This window comes from Taeniopygia guttata, chromosome Z (assembly GCF_048771995.1).
Source record: "Taeniopygia guttata chromosome Z, bTaeGut7.mat, whole genome shotgun sequence".
Lineage (NCBI taxonomy): Eukaryota > Metazoa > Chordata > Aves > Passeriformes > Estrildidae > Taeniopygia > Taeniopygia guttata.
The window spans coordinates 52,285,480-52,307,861 of NC_133063.1; the positions used below are offsets into that span (position 1 = coordinate 52,285,480).

A 22,382-nucleotide genomic window follows, 5' to 3' on the forward strand; every position below is an offset into this window, starting at 1 on the left:
TAGCACTGCTTGGTCCAAAGCCCACAGGAATCCCTCCAGCAATCCTTCCCACTCATCTCCGGGCTGCAGACTGTACTCTGTGAACTTACCTAAGTAAGAGCATGATCCTGCAATCTTTGCTCAGGCAGAACGCCCTCCACAGACTGCAGGTCAGCTGCTGCTAACGAAGTACTGTGTGTTTTGTTATTGTTCTTCAACTAATAAGGTCTGTCCTGCAAATTTGAAGTTTGTGTACCTCATAGTACTGTGCACAGTTGCCTTAGAAGACAACTGAAAATTGTATGGCACTGAGACATACTTTCAAGTTTTCTTGAACCAGCCTATCATACGGCACGTAGCTTTAATGCATGCCAATCATTAATCCCAGAGAGCATCTCTATCTTAATCAAGAGAACTGTGAGTACGGGAGTAAAGTCAGAATCTGTAGACATGCAGTTTCCTCTCTTATAACACATGTCTTAAGATTCTCCTGGTGATCCCAGAGCTCAAGCTATAGTGAAAGCTTTTGTAATTGCTTTTTTGATTTGTTTGTCTGTCATCTAGTGTGTAAGCCTCCAGAAAACACTACAGCTCTCTTTACTTGTGCTTGTGAAGGGCTCTGTCAAGAGCACGGGCAAGGTACTTCACAGCTGTGGTGCTGCAGGACAAGGTAGTAGTTGTATTTTGAGGACTAACTTCCAGATGTAAGGAAAAATAAAGTGTCCTACATCTATACAGTGACAGACACCTCCATCCATGCCAAGTGCTGCAAGTTCTGCCAGTCTTCTGACAGAACAGTCACAAACCACCTAGTACTCCACAGGTAGAGAAAGGATGATGGAAGAATTCCAAACAATCAAGTCGGAATAGAGCTGCCAGAGTAAACTTTAATTTAGTGCACGCTACACAATATATATAGAGCTAATCCATGAACGCTGCTTGAGCTGTTTAAAGGCTGGAGACTAAATTCTGTTTTCTGAATGTTTATTCTAAATTTCTCCAACTGTTCTTTTTACTTGACAGTGCTTAATTGGCAGAGAGCCATGAAAGCTGTTGTCTAATTACCTAACATATCACAATCTTACAGACTTACTGATAAGGCTTTTCTGCAGCATAAATGGATTTTAAACACTAGCATATGAGAAAATTAGCCTCCAAATTAGAATATTTTAATCTTGTGTGTCAATAGTCACTCTTATTTATTTAGGAAAACATGGTTTCGGGGGGAGAAACTAATTTTAGAGATTAAATAGCCTGTAATGTTAAACAGGCTACAATTTAGTGGCCTCTCTGGCTAACTTTATGCATGGCAGAAATCTATTCACATGTAATTACTTATTTCAGACATGTGAGAGATACCACATGGAATCAGTCCAGCTGGGGATTATAGCAGTATTATGATAGCACTGCTACACATGATGCTGTGAAAAGCCTAGATTTAGTGAATTCACTTGCAACATTTGGCTACACAAACATCTTAGAATAAAGGCACAATAAATATATTTTTAAATGGTTTCAGACTATGTTTTTACAAAAAAGACAATTTCACACTGCCTATTATAATGACTATTACTCAACAACACAGAACTCTGACTTCTGTCAACAGGACAGTAATAGTGGGCTGAAGGACATACACTAGGTCTGCCATTGTGATGTAAGTACAGTAGAGAAGCTACAGGTTTTAAGATGACGGCAATCCTTTCTTCACAGCATGTAATCTTCAGTGATAGGATGCAGTTATGTATAATAAAGGCATTGTTTTGCTTTTACATGAGAAAAATTACATTCTCCTCTCTTTCAGCAGATACTCTGCAGATGTGACAGTAATCATGACATCACTGAGAAGGTCAATTCTCTTTCTAATGCACTGACTGAAAAACCAGGACACACCATGCACATCCCATCCCACAGCTGTGGGGGGTTGTAGCATGTAGCCTGAAAAGGTAGGAAGATGTATTTGTGCATTTCAGTGTATTTTACCTTTTCTTGGCAGGATTTTGCAAAAATTCAAGCATGTAGTTAAATTTACTCACTGGGCAATTCTGCTGGCTAAGTGGGACTGCTCAGATATGTAGTTACTTGCCTGAGTACACTGCTGTCAGAGTGAGCACCTTACAGCCCTTTCTGGCAGCAGTGTGCTATACAGAACAGTTTGATGTTCTTGGAGATGCATGCAAAGCTTTCAGAATCCCATTTTAGGGGTGCTGTTTTCCAAATCCAAGGGTCATCTAAGAAACACCATTCTAGGACCTCAATTCCCCACAAATTCATCAGTTAAGCCTCTCTCACTGCTGTATTTTAAGAATTTGCCTTTCTATGTAATACAGAAAGGGGCATGGTAAGATTCAGCTGCTTTGACATCTAAAGCATTTACAAACATTAGAGTAAGTGATAAAGCATGAAGTTGCAAGGTGGAGGAAGTGAAGCAGCGATACATGATACTACAGCCCTTTTCTCACTGTTTCTAAGGTTATATTATGGGTATTTATTAGAAATACAGCTGAATTAACAGCAGTGTCTATCATATAGCATGGCAACCTGCTGTATGTATTTTACACATTTGCTAACAAGGGATCGACTTAATTCACTTTCAGTTGTTTTAATTTAACAGCAGATTTATTCCCGGGTTTATCTGGATTTACGTAAAACAACACAAGAACCAAAATGTGGCTCTTTACCAGTGAAGAAAGCCTTAGAGTTTCCTTGAATTGCGTAACAGAGCTTACTTTCTCAGCATGCTCCTATAGTGGGACATAGTTAAGATTTGTAAGAGAAAACAATATATTGTGATTTAGTACAGTTCAATTTGAGACTGCACAGGCAGGAAAACCAAGTAAAGGATAAATTTCTAGCACCAACAGCCAAAAATACATTACCAGAAGCATGCTATTACTAAGCATCTAATTAATTCTAGAGAAAAGCTTGAAACACCAGCTATGGAGACTGCCATATTACTTTTGCTCTGAAATAATTTACTATAAAAAAAGAAAAAAGAAAGAAAGAAAAAGAAAAAAAAAAGGACAATGAAACGCGTGTGAGGTCTGTGGGAAGGCAGCCCCAGATGTTTACAATGGAGCGAGTAGCGGTATAGCGGCGCTGCAGCCCGGGACCGGCGGGGCGCAGCATGGCACCGCCTCCGCCGCACCGCGGGCGGCAGCGCGGCCGCGCACCGGCTCCAGCGCCGCCGGACAGCCCCGCTGCGGAGAGTGCACCCCGGCAGACCTCGGCCCGCAGGAATAAACACCCCTCTCCGCGAGCGGGGAGGAGGCAGCGCGGAGCGGGCGGCTCGGGGAGAGGAGCGTGCGGGCAATCGATTAATTGTTCCAGTGCAGCGCTCTCGTCAAGACACTCTAATGACAGGGAGTAATGATTTTCAGATTCAGGAGACAATGTCCCCCACACACTCCCCGCCACTTCCTTGCAAATCTTTCTAATTTGCTCTTCTGCCTGGGGAAGAAACAAACGGTGCTCAGAGAGGCCATTTGCAAAACAAATGTAACCGGAGAGACTCGCAGATACGGGCTGGCCGAGCCTAGCCGAGCCCACCCAAGCTTGCCGTGCGCCCCCTCCCCTCCGCAGCCGGGGCTCGGGCGCGGGGCGGCCGCGCCCGGGGGCGCAGCGCCTCCTGCCCGGCAGCGCGGCGGCAGAGCCGTACTTACTGAACGGGCAGTTCTCCTTCTTAGTGCCGCTGACCTTGCCGTTCTTCTCGATCTTGAGAAAGTACTTGTTGTAAGAATAGAGCTTCCTCTTGCGCACGTCTCCTTGGAGGTGATTGTAGCTCCGCACGTGTCTCCCCGCACTGGAAGGAGAGGAGAAGGACGAGGGGAAGGAGGAGGATGATGAAGAAGAGGAGTTGGTGGCCTCCGGGGACAGCATGTCCTGGCCGAGGTCATGGCAGGTGACAGGCACAGAAGACACCAAGAAGAGCAGCAGCAAGCAGCAACAAGGCAGGTGGGAAAAGGCTGAGGCACCATTTGTCAGTATCCATTTGCACATTGTACTGAAACTCTGGGCGTTGGAAAATGTCTTATCAAATGAAACATACTGGAAGGGTAAAACCTGGTAAAAGGCAAGTGGAGAGACGGTGGTTGCTGCTTCTGGTTAGATTCCTCTGAGCTCTGATCTGGCCTGAAGTAAGTGCACCAACATCCATAACTCAGGGGACAAATCGCCTCAGAAGTTGCTGCCTTTTAATCCTTCGAGTCCTCCCTCAGAAAAAAGAGCTGTTGGTTGTTGGTTTGGTTTTTTTTTTTTTTTTTTTGGTGGGGGGGTTGCTGTGGTTAATCCTCTTTTCTTTTTCCCTTCCCCACCCCCCCACATGCACACACACTCCCCAACCTGGTTTGAGACTTTCCAGTAGTTATTTTGTTCTCTTCCTCACTCCTTTCTTCACCATCTTAGATGCAGAAAGGTCTGAAAAATAGATGACAGCAAAGTCAATGACAACAACAAAAACAACGACTAAGAAAAATAATAGCCAGCGGAAAGGGGTTGCCGGAATGGACTTTTCACACATACACCTTTACACACACGCGCACTCACGCTTTGTGGCTTTGCACCTTCTTCTGATCCCCACCCTCTTGCCTTTTTGCAAATCCCAAAACAGTTGCACAACTCGTCCTTTTCTCACTGACAACCCCAGAGAAGGAAGTTTCTTTGTTTTGAATTCTCCAGAACAGAATTTAAAAAAACCAAAAAAACCCGAGAGAAAGAGAGAAGGAGAAATCCCAACGTTTCCCCCCGCCCTTCCTTTCCTTTCCTTTCCCTCCCCCTTTGGTTGTAAACAGGTTGGAAGCTCTAGCCTAAATGTCAGCGATTACAAGTTAGAGGTGGGATGTGCCTCTGGTGGTCAGCCCTTATTTGCAGGGGGTCAGGCAGTGGTGGGACATCTGAAACCTTTTTGCAGCTGGAGCGAGCAGTGCCTGCTGCGGAGGCAGCCCCGGGAGCTGCCCTCGCTTCCTCCCGGGCTGCGGCAGCCGCCGCCTTCGGCTCGCTGCTAATTGCTCCTAAAGCGTCCTTCTCCTCGGAGCGCCGGCCACCAGCATGGCTTAGAGACTCATGCTTTACTAATTTCCCTGTCTTCCAAGTCGAACCAATCCCCTCCAGCGAGGCTTCCCTCCCCCTTCACTCTTCCCCCACTCTCTCTCTCCCAACAACCCCCCCCCCCAAAAAAAAAAAACCAAAAAAAAAAAACCCCAAAAACCCATAAAAAAACCTCAACCAACCAACCTCCTTCTTTAAAAAACCTCCCCAAACTAACAAAAACCAACCGCCCAAAACCCCAACTTGTTTTCTAGTGGAGGGTTTTATTTTATTTTTTTTTTTGGCAGTGAAGTGATTGAGAAAGCCACCTGGAGCTTGTTGCCTGCGAGATCTCCCCCTCCCCCCGACTGGAGGAGGGGTTGGGTGGAGAGGTTGGAAAGGAGTATATACTACAGGCAGACCCTGGAAAGGCAGATTATATGCTGGTCAGAGAGAGTAAAAAGGGAAGAGACATAATTAGCTCCTTTTCCTTCTTCTCTGCCAGCTTGCATGGAGGTCTTTCTCCCTCCTTCAATGAATCACTGATTTCTCGCTTCCGTTGCTGAAATAAAAAGTTCACACTTTAGCCTGTTCTTCCTTTTAAGCCTCTCAAGATTTATTGTGTCTCTTTCCCCACCCTTACTCTCCTTGTCTCAAAAGAAATAAGGGCCGTAAATGACCATTTTCTAATTGCTAACATGAGTCGTTTACTGAATCACGCGTCTGACTTCAAAGCAAAAGGGATTTTATTGGCATTGCAAAGGTTTCCCCATAAAATCTGTCTGAATACTTTTCTGTCTTTTTAATTTTTTTTAAAACTAATGCAGTTTCCCTTGCCAGAAAGAAACAGTTTTTCCATTTTCAAGGCTATTTTAAGCGATTTTTCAAGCTATTATTTTCCTGGAGGGGCATATGTTGGTTTTTCCTATGATTCCATCTCTTCTAGTGGATTTATCATTTCACATACTGAATGTTATGATACATTCACATATTGAATGTTAGAATCACATTTCTAGCCCATCACTGAACTGTCAACTTTCCCTGAAATCAACAAGCATCTTCCATATGATGTACTATCTTTTAATACCAGAATAAAGCATCAGGAACTGACAGGCTATGGGTAGCATGGAAGCTATTATATTTTAATCAGTATTTAGCATTGTTAAATAGCTGTTTTGGAACACAAGCGGATGGAACATTTGCTAAGAGAATGGAATACCAGGGACATAGGTACAGAAACACAGTGAGTAGCTCAATAAGTAAGCCCAAAACTTTTTTGAAATAGAAGCAGTTAAATAATGCAGATCAGTGGAATGCAGTGGAAAACCTCCTTTGTGATTTCATTTGGCATTTGGAGTAAATCTTACTTTAAACAACAGAAAATGCAGGAAGAACAAACAGTTCTAAAATTAGACAGATTCATTAGATTAGGATGTTAAATATATTGTTTACTTCACAACAGAAATTAGAAATTATTTTCTCCAATTGTGGTGTTTATTCTGGAGAGAGTTGGTTCCTAAATTTATGTGTTCAGCTGCTGGGGGTGACATTTAAACAGCCTTAAAAATGAAACCATTTAATGTTAAAATCAATATGTTTTATGATGTTGTTTATGGTACTTCAGATTATTTATTCTGCATGTATTTGCACTGAGTGCAAAGCATTTCAGAAATCTTTCCTTTTGCAAATCTGATTTAGGCTTTCCTTTTGCCAAAGGCTTTTCCTTTTGGTAATTAATTTTAAAAAAGTAGAGTAGCAAGACAAAATGTAAAGCAAGCCTCTCCTTTCTGTGAATGCCTGACAGCTTACATGTGTGTCTACAAAGCTTAGGTCAATGTTTGAGTGCTGCCAGAGTCATGAAGACATTATTTCTAAAACCGAAGTAATTTTTATTCTAACAGCTTAAATTATAAAAAAATTCTATAATATATTAAACTTTTAGATTTGAATATGTCTTTCTTTTTTGTTTTTCTCTTTTTCATGTCAAATGTTGGAAAATAAAGTGAATTGGCATTTTAGGATCTCTGGCTGGAGTTAGAAATAATTTGGGGGTTAACCACCTATAATTAACCCTGAAAAAAATAGTTACTATATTGAATTTACTCAGGAAGAATTTTGCTGTATTTCTAGCTCATGACTATCTATATATTGGTTGCAAGATTTTGTGCTTAAGAACAGAAAATTCAACATGCGCAGAATTTCACATAAGATTTACTTCTGGCAGGTGCAATATTCAGGGCAGTACTTTAAACTACTGCAACGCACAGAGTCCTATTCTATCCTGTGTGATGACAAGGAGGGCATTTACAAAACAGAGTCCAAATGAAAAGCTGACATAGCTTTTTAGATTATATCTCATTCTTTTTTCTACCTTCTGTATAGCCTTTCTTTTATAGCACAGTTGAATCCCTAAATACCCCAGTACTTTGTATTGTCAGGTCACCTCTTAGGTTAGTCTGAGAAAGCCTGAGAAAAGTTCCACAGGAAAGATCCACTATTTAACGGAATTCAATCTGTCCCAATAGATTTGAATCACTAACATAAATGTATGAATGTAGATTATATCTCTGTAATGAGGCCTGAATCATTCTCAGTTACTTCAAAGGCCTGAAATTCAACCTTCCTTTTTAGTAGCAACAATCAGACCTTAATGGGTTTCTTTATTAATTGTTCCATTGCTAAGCTTGAAAAGCAGCTACCTTCAGTACAAGTCCTAGACCAGAAATGGTACCTGCTGCAGAAAACAGTAATTCTTTTTTTACCATTGTAAAATTCTGCAAAATATCTCCCACACTGCAGTTTTATAAATGATGAATTACATTGACCCATCCAGAGTGAAATAAATAAAACACTTTCCAAAAGAAATTGTAAAAAGTAGAAAATATATAATGTAGTTGGAATAAATTTTGCCTTGCATGATTTCCCTTAGTCAAGGTCTTATCTTTTTTGGTGATATAAATATATTCTGTTTATGTCTTTGGGTGTTAATATAATCAACTTACTCCCAGATGTCACTAGCCCCTCAGTTTAGATTGCTAGATTGTGATCATGAACATTTGCTGCTTTCAGTATGACGAGAGATGCACATTCTGGTCATTTCACCTAATTTTGTTTTTATTCAAGGTATTGGGAAATTTGCCAGTGATTTCATTGAGAGAGATTTCAGCCAGGATTGTCACTGCCAGAGGGGCAGCTCTGTCAGAAGCAAGGTGTAGAATGCCAAATGCCATCAATGGCTCAGATGCTTTCCTCTGCATGTCAAATCCAAACTGCAGAACTTGGTATTGTAAAACACTGAATCACAGAATTGCAGATTCAATTAAGTAGGGCAACAACTCTGAGATCATCAAGTCCAACCTGTGATTTAACACCACCTTGTCAACCAGACCATGGCACTGAGTGCCACATACAGTCTTTCCTTAAACAGCTCCTGGTGACTCCACCACATCTCTGGGCAGCCCATTCCAATGTTTAATCACCCTTTCTGTGAAAAATTCTTCCTAATGTCCAAGCTAAACCACCCCTGGCACAGCTTGAGGCTATGTCTTCTCTTCCTGTTGCTGACTGCCTGGGGGAAGAGACCAACCCCATCTGGCCACAGGCTCCTTTCAGGCAGTTGTAGAGAGTGATAAGGTCTCCTCTGAGCCTCCTTTTCTCCAGGCTAAACATCCCTAGATCCCTCAGCTGCTCTTCACAGGACTTGTGCTCCAGACCCTGCCCGAGCTCATTGCCCTTCTCTGGGCTCACTCCAGCTCCTCAGTGTCTTTCCTGCCCTGGTCCTGCTGGCCACACCATTGCTGATCCAGGCCAGGGTGCCATTGGCCCCCTTGGCCACCTGGGCACACCCTGGATCATGTTCAGCTGCTGTCACCAGCACTCCCAGGTCCTTTTCTGTTGGGACACTTTCCACTCTGTCCCAATCTGTGGTACTGGATCTCTGAATTACAAAGAAAAGGCAGTGTCATGTAGGAGCAGCCATCAATGAGACAAGTTGTTTGATTTGAGATACAGTACTGCTTGCTGAAATATTTATAGTGTGTAGTTCATGCCCTCTAACAAAGGGACTGAATGTCATTGCATTTTATCTAACAAAATATGTCTTAAAGTTTGAGGAAAAAAATATTCAGGTTTTTTTTCTTCTGAAAAATATGCAAAATCACAATTTAATCTCTATTTGTTACCATTTCATATTTGATACGATTTCATATTTCATGACATTTAAAAAGTGACAGTATACTAATATTATTCTAATATTATGTATAGAATGAGGTATCATATAAACTGTTAAGTTGTCAAAGATCAAGCCTGCAGGTGGTGTAACTCATCAGTATGTTTGTAGCTGGAATAAGACATATAAAATCAGAACACTATTTTAACTATGTGTAGTGGGACTTAGTAGTGACAGCATACTCCTTGCTCCTCTGTGTACACTCCTTCCCAATCAATTATCCAAAAATGGAGAAGAGCTCAAGCAGAGTTTAGCAAAGGTTAATAAAATGCATGTTTTACCACTTCTTTTTTTCTTCAAAACTGCTTGCCTTTCTAGGTTAGACAGAGACACAGAAAATGTGTCTGAGATAACCAAAATGAAGTTCAGCCAGAGCTGGTTCCACCAGCTTGGAGTCAGTGGTGAAAATGGCCAAGTGCCCTTGAGGCAAGCTGTGTCCTCCAGAGATGAATGAGATGCCACTCACTTTCTGACATCTGGTGGAAGAACTAAGTGTTGTCTGGGCTAGAGCTACCACAGGTGATAGGTAATGATTAACTGAAATACACCCTCTCCCATGTTTTTCTTTTGAGAAACACAAACAAAAGGTAAAAGCCCTTAAGACTGCGCAGGTCATCATCTTGTGAATAGACATATAAATTGTGGGGCCAGGAGGATTTTGCTGCATTATTTAGGTTAATAGTATGTCATGGATGCATTGGCAAAACTGTCCAAATTGCTTCAAGCAAACAATTAAGGAAGTGGTTATTCTCACCGAAATGCTAATTTTAGTTATTCTCTCAAAATACATTCATGGTTGTGTCTGACAAAAAAAAAATTACAAAGAGATGTATGACATTTGAAAATATCTGTATGACTTTTGTTTGGTAAATACAGCTATTAAGAGAAGAATAAGAAATAAGTAAAAAATGCATTCTGTGAAGGTCAGCAAGAGGAAATTACAGACCCGCAGACACTGAGCTGCAGTGCCATAAGTAGCTATGTGTGTGGGTTGGACAATGACCATGTTTAGTAATGGTCTGCTGGCAGCCAGTTTTGCTTACTCTAAGGCACAAATATAATAAAAAAGGCAGTATTTTCAAGGAGGTACTTTAATCTTAGAGGATTTGTTTTTCTTTTTTCATAGTGCTGGGAATGAGGACCACTTAGATTCTTCTATAAATATGCACAATTGAGAACAAACCATCCAGAAAAAGCCAAGAAGAGGCAAATGTCCATTTGACCTTTGCAAATTATTTTCCCCTCCCACTCAGCATCATCTAAGCCTACATTTCCCATGGAGAATCCTACTAAAGCTTTGAGGAAATATTTTGTGCATTCTGACATACATTCCATGTGAACCTATATACCTGTGAGTATTCTCTGTAATGTGTAATGTCAACAGTAATTATTCCCCTTCTCCCCTTACCTGCTACTGTTTTATCTATTTAGACAACATTTTCTCAAGATATACTGTAAGTATTTTCACTAGTCCAAACAGCTGGTTCCTGCTTCAGCTGGAACAAGGTGTCATCTTGGTGACACTGAAGCTTTCATTCCCTGGAAGAAACTTTCTGGAAACAGATGATGTGGTACCCAAATGTCATCTTTGGGTCTTGGTTTCTGTTTACTAGAAAAAGTTGTTTACTTTTTTTTTTTTTTTTTTTTTTTTTTTTTTTTGGGGAGGGGGGAAGGATGTAACAGATAAAACAAATTATACTGCTTTTTCACACACAGCAGTGTTAACCTAAAAGGTGCTAACTATCAAGTACTCTACCTGTATCCAATCACTATCCCTTTCAGAAAGGCAACAAAGGCATACTAAAACTCCACCGCTCCATCCTTCTTGAGTGCTACTGAAAGGAAGTGAATAAGTCACTTCCAGGCTTTGCTCGTGGAACTATTTGAAACAAAGCTGACAGCTAGGAACATCAGCCCAACAGCTGAACACGCTTGCCTCACCACAGGCGACCAGGGTAGCCAGCTGGGCTCCCTCTGAGTTGGTTAATAGCTCACACATTGCAGGGGGAGCTCACACATTGCCTCTTCTTTGTCAGTTAATTTGTAGCAGTCACTGGGATAACTTCTGTGAGTAAGCACCTCTTAGCGTGAGGAAGGGCGATGGAAGTGAGTCCTTGGCTGACAGAGAAGCCTGAGGCATGGCCGAGAAGGAAGGGACAGCTCCCAAGTCTCCTACTGCGCAGGCAAAACTGGAGCTACTGCTAAGCCAGGCTGGGCAGGTGTCTGCCTTCTCCAGTGTGGAATCACCCAGGAGATGTGCGGCAGAGTGTCTCTCATAGGGGACATTCCACCTGCATAGCCACATAATTTCTGTGCAGGCTTGGATTCCACCCTTCCAAAGACTGTACCTTTTCACTAATATATGGCAAACATGTCTCCCAAAGATAACACTAAGGCAAGAACCAAAAGTGTAGTCAGCTGGAGCACAGAGGATTTTTTTTCCCCTAAATGCTTTGCAGCTTAGAACATACTAGTACACTTAATACTATACATAAGAACAAGATGACTCAGATATAATTGTGCAGCTAGATACACTCTTATTATTTAGGCCTGGGTTTCAAAAAATAGCCAAATTCTGCTGTTTTCTAGTCTCTATATCAAACAATGAGTCCCCCAAAGTCAGCTTATTGCTGAGCTGTGATCTTCTAAGATAATTTTCATCTGTTACATGGTACTCTCCAGCTGTGGATTATGGTTTTGAAAATGCAGCTTAATTGGTTCTATATTTATTAGCAGATTGTTTAACTTTTTATTAAGATCAAACACAGAGAAAAAGGATAACAATACGGTATCTTCTTTCCAGCATTATTTAAAATGTTTGCAGCATGTTAAAGATTTAAGCAACCCTCTGAAGAGCAGTCACCCATTCTGCAAGGCTTAAGGAGATTACTTTTCTTTACGGCATATGGCTAACAACTGGCCACACAGATCCAAATCATTGCAGACCTTACCATGTTGACAATTACTGATGATAATGATTATCTCCTAAATGCCAGATTCAGTAAAATTGACATTGCATTTCATGTATCCTACATGTAGTTCAAAGCAAGGAACTTTGTAAATTATGCGCCTTTTTTTTTTTTTTTTTTTTTTTATGCCAATAATTGCTAAAGTACCTTCCCTGGATATTTCTAAATGTGAAAAATGCTGCTGAAGGTCTTGTTTTCTGTGGTGTTTTTTTTTAATTGCTTTTGTTTGTTTGTTTGTTTTATTTTGTCTGTTGTTGTTTTTGGTTGGTTTGGTTTTGGTTTTGGTGGTTTAATTTTGTTTGGTTTGTTTTTTGGTTTTTGGGTGGTTTTTTGGGGCTTCTTTTGGTTGGTTGGTTTGTTTGCTTTGGTGCAGCTCAGACATATGTACCCCCTAAAGCAGACTGGGATTTGTGATGCCAAGAGACATTAATCATCATAACAAGAAATAGAAGCCTGTATATATGGTAAAAGTTCATTCTGACTAGCTTTCAAAAGTGTACAAGGACTTCATGCACTCAGAAGATGGAGGAGGCCAAAGAAGGAGGGTTTATATCCATTCTTTCTCATTGACCCTACTTGTGATGCTGCCTTGCCTCTGATATTCCTTCCAGCTCTGAATCATCAAGTACTTCTATTCATGTGATTACTGTGACGAGAATGTTATCTCGGAGCCATTTATATCTATCAAAATGATAGACATAAACAGGAAAGGACAAGTTATTAAGTTGTGGCAAATGTTATCTGTTGACTGCAAGAAGTGCTGCTTACGTTCAAAATGCTGTCTAAGCAGAGGACAGCATATGAAAGGGCTGAATAGGTAGGCTAACCTATAAAATCTACAGATTAAAAATGGGTAAAAAGATTTGCTTAGCTTCTGAGGTATCTAAGACCAGTGTGTTTAATACCTTCTGAACTTCTGTGAGTCTGTTGTATAAACAGTTTAACAAAAGAGTGGTTACCCTTGCTTCAGACTTCCCCAGGTCGGTTTTGCTTGTTGGTACTTTTGTCACATATACATCAAAAGGCAGAAACCCCTTCAACTAATTAAAAATCCTAATATTTAATTAGTTAGTTAGTTAGTTAGTAAAGTGGCAGGTTAATGTTTCCTGCAAAAAACTCTGGGCATGAGAGATACCTAGCTAGAATAATCATTACTGAATGGCAATTAAAAGAATTTATAACAGTATTTAAAGACAATGTATTGATTCAAACCATACAATTTGATTACTAAACAATATTCCTATGATCATGCATATATATTTGTAGTAAATCATGTCATCAGATAAACCACCAGAAATCAGGTTTCTGAGGGAAGGGAGAAGAGGGAACTAAAACTCTTATGGTTTGCAGAAATTGTGCTCCTCCAGAAGTCTAAGACAGATAGCTTGTGCACAGCTGCAGGGCAAGTTATTCCTGGGTGACCTTCAGGAAAAATGTCTTGCAATTGTTTAGTAGCATCAGATGGGAGCTAGGGAGTAGCCATACAGCTTACAAAATATAAACTTGTCCTTGAAAATCTGTTTAGAAACTACTGTGGACTCTTAAAACAGCCTATCCTATTCCTGACATTAAACATTTGCAGAGAAATGGAGGCTAGGGTGTTGTCTCCCAGCATTTTGATTGATGAGTGACACATATAGATGTCATTTCTGAACCAAAGAAACTCCCTACTGGGAGTAGGGAGTGGCCTGCCACCAAAAATGACTACATCCAGACTGGACAACTGACGAAAGCAAACCAATCAACATCAGCTAATGTATAAAATGCATTATCCTCTACAACAGAAGTAAATATACAAGTTGTATCTATGAAGAAGTCGCTTCTGAGACTGATGTCAGAGATGTAAATATAAGTCAACTCATGAAATCATGACATAGAAAACACTATCCATAAATAAATTCCTCTAAATGGTTAGAAATCTTCAGGCAAAACTGGGCGTGGCTCTGCAGAACTTTGAGCCCTTTGCCAGTCTTCTAGAAAAATTCTTAGACAATGCAAAACTGGGAGGAGTGGCCGATGCCCTGGAGAGCTGTGCAGCCCTTCAGAAGGACCTTAACAAGTTGGAGACAGGGGCAGAGAACTGTCTGAAGTTCAACAGTGGCAAATGCAGGGTCCTGCACCCCATGCCTCAGTACAGACTAGGGGCTGACCTGCTGGGAAGGTCTGCAGAAAAGGGCTTGAGGATCCTGGTGGACAACAAGCGGTGCCTGAGACAGCATTGTGACCTTGTGCCCAAGAGGGCTAATGTTATCCTGGGCTACATTAGGAGGAACAGTGCCAGCAGCTCAAAAATGGTCATCCTGCTTCTCTGCTCAGCCCTTGTGAGGCCATGTCAGGATTATTGTGTCTAGCTCTGGGCTCTTCATGACTGGAGAGACATAGAACCCCAGGAGTGAGTCCAGGGGAGACCTACAAAGGCAATTAAGAGTCTGGACCACCTCTCTTACATGGAAAGGCTGAGGCGGCTGGTCCTGTTCAGCCTTGAGGTGACTGAGAGGGGACCTCATCAATGTCTGTCACTCTCTGCAGGGAGAGATCAGAGCAGGGACCAGGCTCTTCTTGGCAGAATCCAAGGGCTCAAGGGAGAGCGGGCAGGAACAGATGGACAGGAAGATCCACCTAAACATGAGGAAGACATTCCTTACTGTGCAGGTGACCACACATAGGAACAGGTTGCCTGGAGAGGTTCTGGAGTCTCCCTCAGTCAAGATATTCTGGACAAAATTGGAAGTAACATGTTCTAGGTGCAGGAGGGAGATTGGGCCAGGTGATCCACTGTGGTCTCTTCCAACCTCACTCATTTTGTGCTTCTTTGTGGTTCTTATGCCTGTGCTTAAGCAGCTGCATATTCCAATAAATTTCAACATGACAGAACCTATGTTCAAAGCTACAGGTATAGTTAAGTTCTCTTAGGGCAGATTTATTCATCATTTCCTAGTCATACTTTTAGCTGGCCCTTAAAAAAGTTTATCAGATGCTGAATTATTTTTATAGAATAGTATCAGGACTGAGATAAACTTTTAAAATAATAAAAATTTTCCAGAATGTAAGACTCAGAAAATTATTTTTAAAATGCAGTTTTTCAACTCTGAAAGATACGAACATTTTCATATCTGGAAAGAATGGTACCAAAGTAGCCATTATGCTTCCTCTCCTCTCAGGAGAAGTTCTTTATTATGGGCTGAGTGCTTAGTTCTTTTGGTGAGCATTGCAAAGAATCAGTAGGTTATTTGATCATTTTCATAGGAGGTTTCAAAAGGCAGTTAGAAAGAAATTTGTTGGGTTGTTCCAGGTTGACCTGATCTGTGCAAGGGCCCGTTTAAATGATTGCTCGCTTGTTTATCTATAGTTTTTCTGATTTTGAAGAAAACAAGTAGATTTGAATTAAAAGCTTAACAAAATACTTGCATTACTAAGCGACAGCTTCAGCAAAACTACAGCCCAAGCAACAACAGAATAAGCTTTCTCATACTTTCACAGTAATTTATTTTCCATTTTTTAAGATAAGGATCCTCTCTAAAATTCTAATTCTGCTAAACTTGATGAATAAACAGGACTCAAATTTCAGCTGATTCTGGGCAGATGACTTCAACAGATTCTGTGTGGTTTTCCTGTACTGACCAAGTTGCAGAAGATGCAATAGTGTGTGGCAATTCTAGAAATTCCCTGGAAATTCCCAGTGTTAACTAAGGAAGACAGTAATTATTGCTCATTCAGTGTATGCTGATTTCTTTTTCATTTGACTTAAATTTTTGCCAGTGTTTGTAATTGTCATGTGTCCACATACACTAAGAATTTGATTTAGCATTTTGTTCTACACAGTGTACTGAATACCTGTGAGACAGTATGAGTGTTTGATCACATCTTAATGAAAAAGATCAATACTGTAATAAGAAAATGTTTCTACTTTCATTTCTAGTCCTTGGTGATTTTTTCCCAGCTAAGTACGGGTTCGTTCTTTGGTTAAAAAAAAAAAAAAAAAAAGGGAAAAAAAAGAATGCTAACAATCTATTAAATTCTGGGATATGCATTTACGCTAGATTAAAAATGACATTTTCTTTACGTACTGGTTTTTTCCATAATAATTTCTGTCTGATTTTGATTTAGAAAGACAAGTCAACAACATTTAAATTGTTCAAGACTCACTATTGCATTACTGCATCATGTGAATAACTTTGCTTGTTAAGTGAACATTTGTAACCATTTAGTCTGAAGAATGCATCCTTAGAGCTGAGAAAAAGAGGACCTCATCAGACCCTTGTTCTGCTGTCTTGGGCACAGGTCTGATATGACAGCATAAGTAGGAACTGTGTGGCGCACCAAGGTATTTAGCTGGGGATGGTGATAGCAGATAATAATAGGCAATCTGAATTCCTTTAACTCCTCTAGTACTGAGCTAGAGGAGGAATCTTTGCTGGTGATATTATCAGCCTTCATAGAAAGGGGATAGTTAGTCATAAGATACTATCTTACTCAGAGCAGGCTTCTTCTGTCATGCACTGCTTAATTGCCACTCTTACTTAAGGCTGTGTTACCAGTCCAGGTCCTGTCAGTTGTCCAAGACCAGTTCTGAAGCCTGTTTACTCACAGAACCTCTGCTGTTTTGAATTGTGCCAAAAATTTAACTGTGCTCATGGTATTGAGCCAGATTTTGTGCTATTTTCTGTAAAGATTATGGATATGAGAAAGAGGGAATTGCACCAATATTTGGATCATCAGATTTCCAGCATTTAAACAAATAATGTAGTAATAAAAACCCAGGAAGCTATAATTTATATGAAATCAAACTCTTCAGAAGTGTTTGTGCATACACACACCCTCACTCCTAACTTCTCCTACTTTCTAGGTATTAGCTGTAATAAATGTGACAGCAGATTAAGATACTAAGGGCCTGAACATGACACATACAGAGTTTGACTCAGATTTGTTGTGGATTATAACTTGACTATCAGAATCTAATTTCTTACTGGTAAATGTAAGACACCTAAACATTCATTTTTATGAGAAAATGTATGAACTACAAAGTTGGAATCTGTGCTGAAACACTGCAAGAACTGCCAAAAATTACTGGGTATATGGAGACATCTTCATGTCAAGAGTGAGCTCTGTTCTGTACAATGCAGGTACTGTGAGAATCTGTATAAAGCAATAAAGGGTTTCAGCACTTGTGATGCACATCATCACAATCCCTAAGTATGATTGCTTGGTTCCCCTAGAAGAAGCTACATCTTGATGCATCTAATTTGTTGTCTGTACAGCTAAGTGAATGACTTCTACCTTGCTACCTAAACACCAGCCAAGGTTTCCATACGGGGCAAGATCCCTTCTTCTCATTTGAATTTATAGGCATTTCAGGTAAATCTTTGCTCAAATGAACTAGGAACCAATAATTTGAAACAGATCTGAAAACAGAACTGGTGATCGCTTTTCACCTGCAGTTCTTCCTAATGTGATGAGATGTCTTGTTTCAAATCCTTCCTGAAGCAGATTTCGGTCTTATCTATAGTACAAAAAGGGGCTTAAGCCATGTTAGGTGAAATCTCTCTTTACCTTCTTAATCAATTCTAGTGTAATTTTTCTACTTTATGTGCCTGTGTCCAGAAGAACACCAGCTGCAACTTAAGTCTAAACTTCTCTTCTAGAAGATCTGGGTTCCAGTTATTGCTCATGGTATGTTTAGGCATTTTATGACTGCCTAATGAAAAATAAATCAATGGCAGTTCAAACAGGCATTGATAATCAAGTCTATCTTAATTTTTGATCAATTTGTTTGATTGTTAACACTCACTAGACTGAAACCCTCATGGAAATAAGGGGATTTAGTTTCAGAACTCCAGCAGGACATCTGCTGACACAATGACATATATGTATGTATGATATGTATGTACTAGTGTGTTGAGTTCTTTGATCCTGTCCAGTTTTAGGTGCATTTTGACACAGTAAGTTGATCTGTAGGTGCCAATGCATCTTTGTGGAAGCCTGATGCTCCTAGGAGCATTAAACCATTTTTGAGCAAAAATTTTAATTGATAAGATGCCTAAGTCTGCCTTAAATCCCATTTTGAATTCTGCAAATAACCCCCATTTAACATTATTTGCCCAAGGGTTGCATGGTGGTGATAAGTTGTCTCCCACTTGCCATAACTATATTTTGTCTTTACAAAGGGTAAGAAGATCACATTAAAAGATATAAAAAGTACAATGACAGATTACCAAGACATCACTAAATGCTTCTCAGAGGAAATCTATTAAATCTATGAAATTGAGCTACAAGCTGTACCTGCTGAGACAACTCAGAAGGCCGGTAATAGAAACAAGAGCAAAATCTCCAGAATCTAAGTCTAGTACTTCATCTGTACAGCACAGACTTTCTTCTCATATAGTGTACACTTACTTGGAATTGTAAAATATCTGACAAAATAAAATCTTGCCAATCTGTATATTCATTTTCTCTTTTTTCTAACTGATATAGTTTAAAATTTTGAGAAATAAACCACTGATTTTTCTTCTCTATTTCTCAAATATGTCTTTTTAAATTACTACCAGCCTTGTAGCTCTGTAGCTTTGTACATGGTAGGCTTTCTTTAAAACATAGTAACAAATTTACACCCCTTATTGATAAAGCTTCCTTTTTTAAAATAAATACTAGATCCAGGAGTAACTATCATGTCTGTCAGGTCAATCTTGTGTTTTAACATAAGTTAAAACTTAAAATGGCAGAAAGTTCCTCTTTCCTGCATTTATCTTCCATGTATTCCCTGCATCTAATAACTTGTGGTTGAAAGGAGCTTTGCAAAAGACTCCAACAGTGGAGTCGAGTCAACAGTATAAGAAAGAACATACTTTGAGTGTGACATCCACTGTCTTTTGTACTATAGAAATTTGTGAATCTGTGAAACAGCCATAACCCCCAAAAATGAACATTTATACAAAGAAAATATGTTCCAGTTACTTAAAATTTAAGAAATTTTTACCTAAATTCAGGAAACTTATTTTTGGATTAAATAGAGAAACTTTTAAATTTTAGTTTTTGCTGTATTTTTTGACTTTTTAATCTTCTCCATCAGTTAAAAAGAATAAAAACTTAGCTGAACTTGTGTTCATAACCAAAAGATGCATTCAGAAACAGATTTTATCTCTCTTTGCTCTTTGTGTCCTGGAAAACGGGCTTTTCACTGATGAAAGAAAGATTAGTTTTAATCCTGCAGAATGCTGTAGATTTTTTCAGTGAAGCTAAAAATATCAGAACTGATTCCATTGTAATTTTTGTCTTAGACTGTTAAACCTGTGGAAAATATTAATGTCAGATAAAGAGAGGTCCCACATGTCTATATCACTGTTTTTTGTGTTAGTCAAAATGTTGCAGAGGATCAGATTTTAAAATGCTGATTTTTTTTTTTTTTTTAATGCCATTTTCTTTGGAAAAACTTGCTCCAATTTACTGGAAAAAAAAAAAAAGGAAGGAAGGAAGGAAGGAAGGAAGGAAGGAAGGAAGGAAGGAAGGAAGGAAGGAAGGAAGGAAGGAAGGAAGGAAGGAAGGAAGGAAGGAAGGAAGGAAGGAAGGAAGGAAGGAAGGAAGGAAGGAAGGAAGGAAGGAAGGAAGGAAGGAAGGAAGGAAGGAAGGAAGGAAGGAAGGAAGGAAGGAAGGAAGGAAGGAAGGAAATAGACATTTCCAGGCTTATTGGTTCATTGGAAGCTTGAGATGCTAGACTTGGGTTTTATTTTCTTCCTATGGAAACTCTAGAGAGAAACTTTCTAAATAGTGAAAACAAGACCAAACAGCCAGTTTATTTAAAGTTTCTTGCTGATGGTTTAAATGTCAGCAAACATTAGAAATAAACCAAATATTTCAAGAAAAAATGCACCTTGTATTACTTCCTTCCTAATGCTTTTGGATGCTGTATACCAAGTTCACACACTGAAAGAGATGGTACTCAGACAAGACTGCTTACAATTCCTGAACCTACAGCCTGTTACATCAGCTGGAATAAGGTCTCCATTATTATTTGTGTTTTCTGAATCAGGCTAACTGTGTTAACTTGAGGTTCTGTACAAGTCTTTGCAAGAGTAGTGATCAGATTTTGGTATCCCAACCTGTTATTTGTGGCAGTAGAGTAACTCTGATGGTCAGTTTTGACATTTTTCTGTGCCTGTCTCAAGATTTCAGCGTTTCCAGTGTATGGCTTACCTGCCATCCAGTCAGCCAAAGTCCCCTGTAGCTGCAAGAACAGCAGCCACAGAGCCAGGCATCTCAAAGATTTGGAAAGGAATTTGTTGTGAAGAATGTCTATTTGTTACCCTCCTACTCTCTTGTGGGTAGTTGATGACAGATCAACTACCCAGCACTTCAATAGAGGGAAAGAATCTCTTTAGTTCTAGAATATTGTCCAACACATTACATTATGCTAAAAGTTCTATAAAAATATACAACGATATATACACAGCTATAATAAATGACATACACAACAATATATACAACTATATAAATGACAGGTTCTGCCCTGCTGAGGGACTTTGATTTCCTGGGTGGTTGACAGAAGAAATTATCTTTAAAGTACTCTATTACACATCCGTTTATAAAAAACCCAAACTGGTAACACAAGCTGTTACAGTCAGATCTATCCCTGAACCAGTACTGTGGCTGAAGAATCTACTGTGCATATCTTTGATGCAGGACTGTTTTAAAGAAACCTGAGACCCTGCTGATAGGCTGTCATTGTTGGACAGCACCTATAAATCTTTGGAGAGATTTAACATAACAGAGGTTGGGTATGTCACAGTATTTTCTATTTCTCTAGTATTTGTTTTGTGCTGACAGCCTGAGAATTTTTTTTTTTTCCGAAACACTGCCCAAATTTCTTTGTCTTGTTGGCACAGTTTGGGTCAGAAGAGTTATGCAAGTTTGATGCTTTCCTTACGAGAAAGTTGCAGAGGTAATAGTGCAGTTTTGGCTGTGACATTGGCGTCATTGTTGCCCACAAGAGGTCTTTGAAATACCTGCTGTAACTGATTCCTATATGCTTTCTTTTATCCTAGACTCTCATAGAAACTCTTAGAATATACTGAGTTGGAAGGGACCCATTGTGATCATTGAGTCCAAATCCTGCTTCTGCACAGAATCCCACCATGTGTCTGAGAGTGTAGTCCAAAAAAATTATTGAACTCTATCAAGCTGGTTCTGCAGCCACTTTCCTGGGGAGTCTGCTCCAGTGCCCAACCACCCTCTGAGTGAGGAACCTTTTCCTGATATCCAACCTAAGCCTCGCCTGACACACAATTCACACAGTTTCCTAAGGTCCCATCACTGATAATCAGAGAGAAGGGACCAGTGCCTGCTCCTTCAGTTTTCCTTCTGAGGAAGATGCTCTTTTCCCTTAAAATCCAGCTTTAATATGAGTGGGGCAATTTTCCTTGTGTTAGGTAAAGTGGGATTTCCTACTTAAAGAGACTGTTTTTTCTTTCCAAACAAACAAATAACTAAATAGTACCAACACAAAAGACTGTTGATAAACATCACATACGTGGAGATTACTGAATGGCTATAAGACCTTTTTGATCTTTCAGCACGGACCTCTGAACCCAACAAAATAAACAGCCCAGATTATGTCCTAATTGTTCTTTGTGAGCAGAGCTGCAACACCTGGGTGTGTGGTTTCCCTTTATAAATTAAAAGGTCAAGCTCGCCCCTCCTCCCTTTAGGAAAACATCCTGTGCCTATGTGCTCAGTGGCCTTAGGCAGCTAATCAGTTTTGCGCCAGTGGGCTAGTGGTGTGTGTGAGAGTCTAGTTTGAATGTATTATGGCCCCCTCCCCCCCACCTCTTTTAATCTCTACTTGTTTCCTTTGTAAACATTCTTACTATTTAATCATTAAAGGGATGATGCTTGACAAATGGGAGCACATGCATATCAAGCCCTGAGCTCAGCAGGCATATGATGTGAATGAACTGCTGTGAGCTGCATAAATAGCTACTCTAGTGTATAGAAGGGATCTTGCCTCCCTAGGTCTGGAAACAGAGACTTACACAGTGGGTATGAATTCCCAATCACACCAGTATGATGTAACAGAAATAAAATAAGAAGAGAAAATAAAAGTTTCTCAGAAAATGGCAAAAATGGTCCAAGGTTAGGGTGAGTATACTGGAAAACACATAATATGCTGCTACTATTTGTCATTTTTTTATATT

General features: G+C 39.9%; 1 protein-coding gene and 1 long non-coding RNA gene across 4 annotated transcripts in view; one reads left to right on the plus strand and one right to left on the minus strand.

Moving 5' to 3' along the window:
- The window catches only part of FGF10 (fibroblast growth factor 10), a 60,233-nt gene extending 55,160 nt beyond the window's left edge, over positions 1-5,073 (minus strand). The window contains exons 1-2 of one of the 2 annotated variants that reach the window (XM_030258236.4): positions 4,876-5,073; positions 3,639-4,392 (exon numbers count right to left, since the gene is read on the minus strand). In XM_030258236.4, the coding sequence (XP_030114096.1) occupies positions 3,639-3,975 (337 nt within the window). In that variant the 5' untranslated portion in view covers positions 3,976-4,392; positions 4,876-5,073. Of the gene's footprint in view, positions 1-3,638; positions 4,393-4,521; positions 4,767-4,875 lie in introns of those variants that run through there. The other variant, XM_002196864.6, reaches the window with a different exon arrangement.
- Positions 3,814-22,382, plus strand: part of LOC140681759 (uncharacterized) — a 50,936-nt gene continuing 32,367 nt past the window's right edge. For both annotated transcript variants that reach the window (XR_012052895.1, XR_012052896.1), the window contains exons 1-2: positions 3,814-3,930; positions 10,356-10,580. This is a non-coding gene — a long non-coding RNA (uncharacterized lncRNA). The remainder of the gene's footprint in view (positions 3,931-10,355; positions 10,581-22,382) is intronic.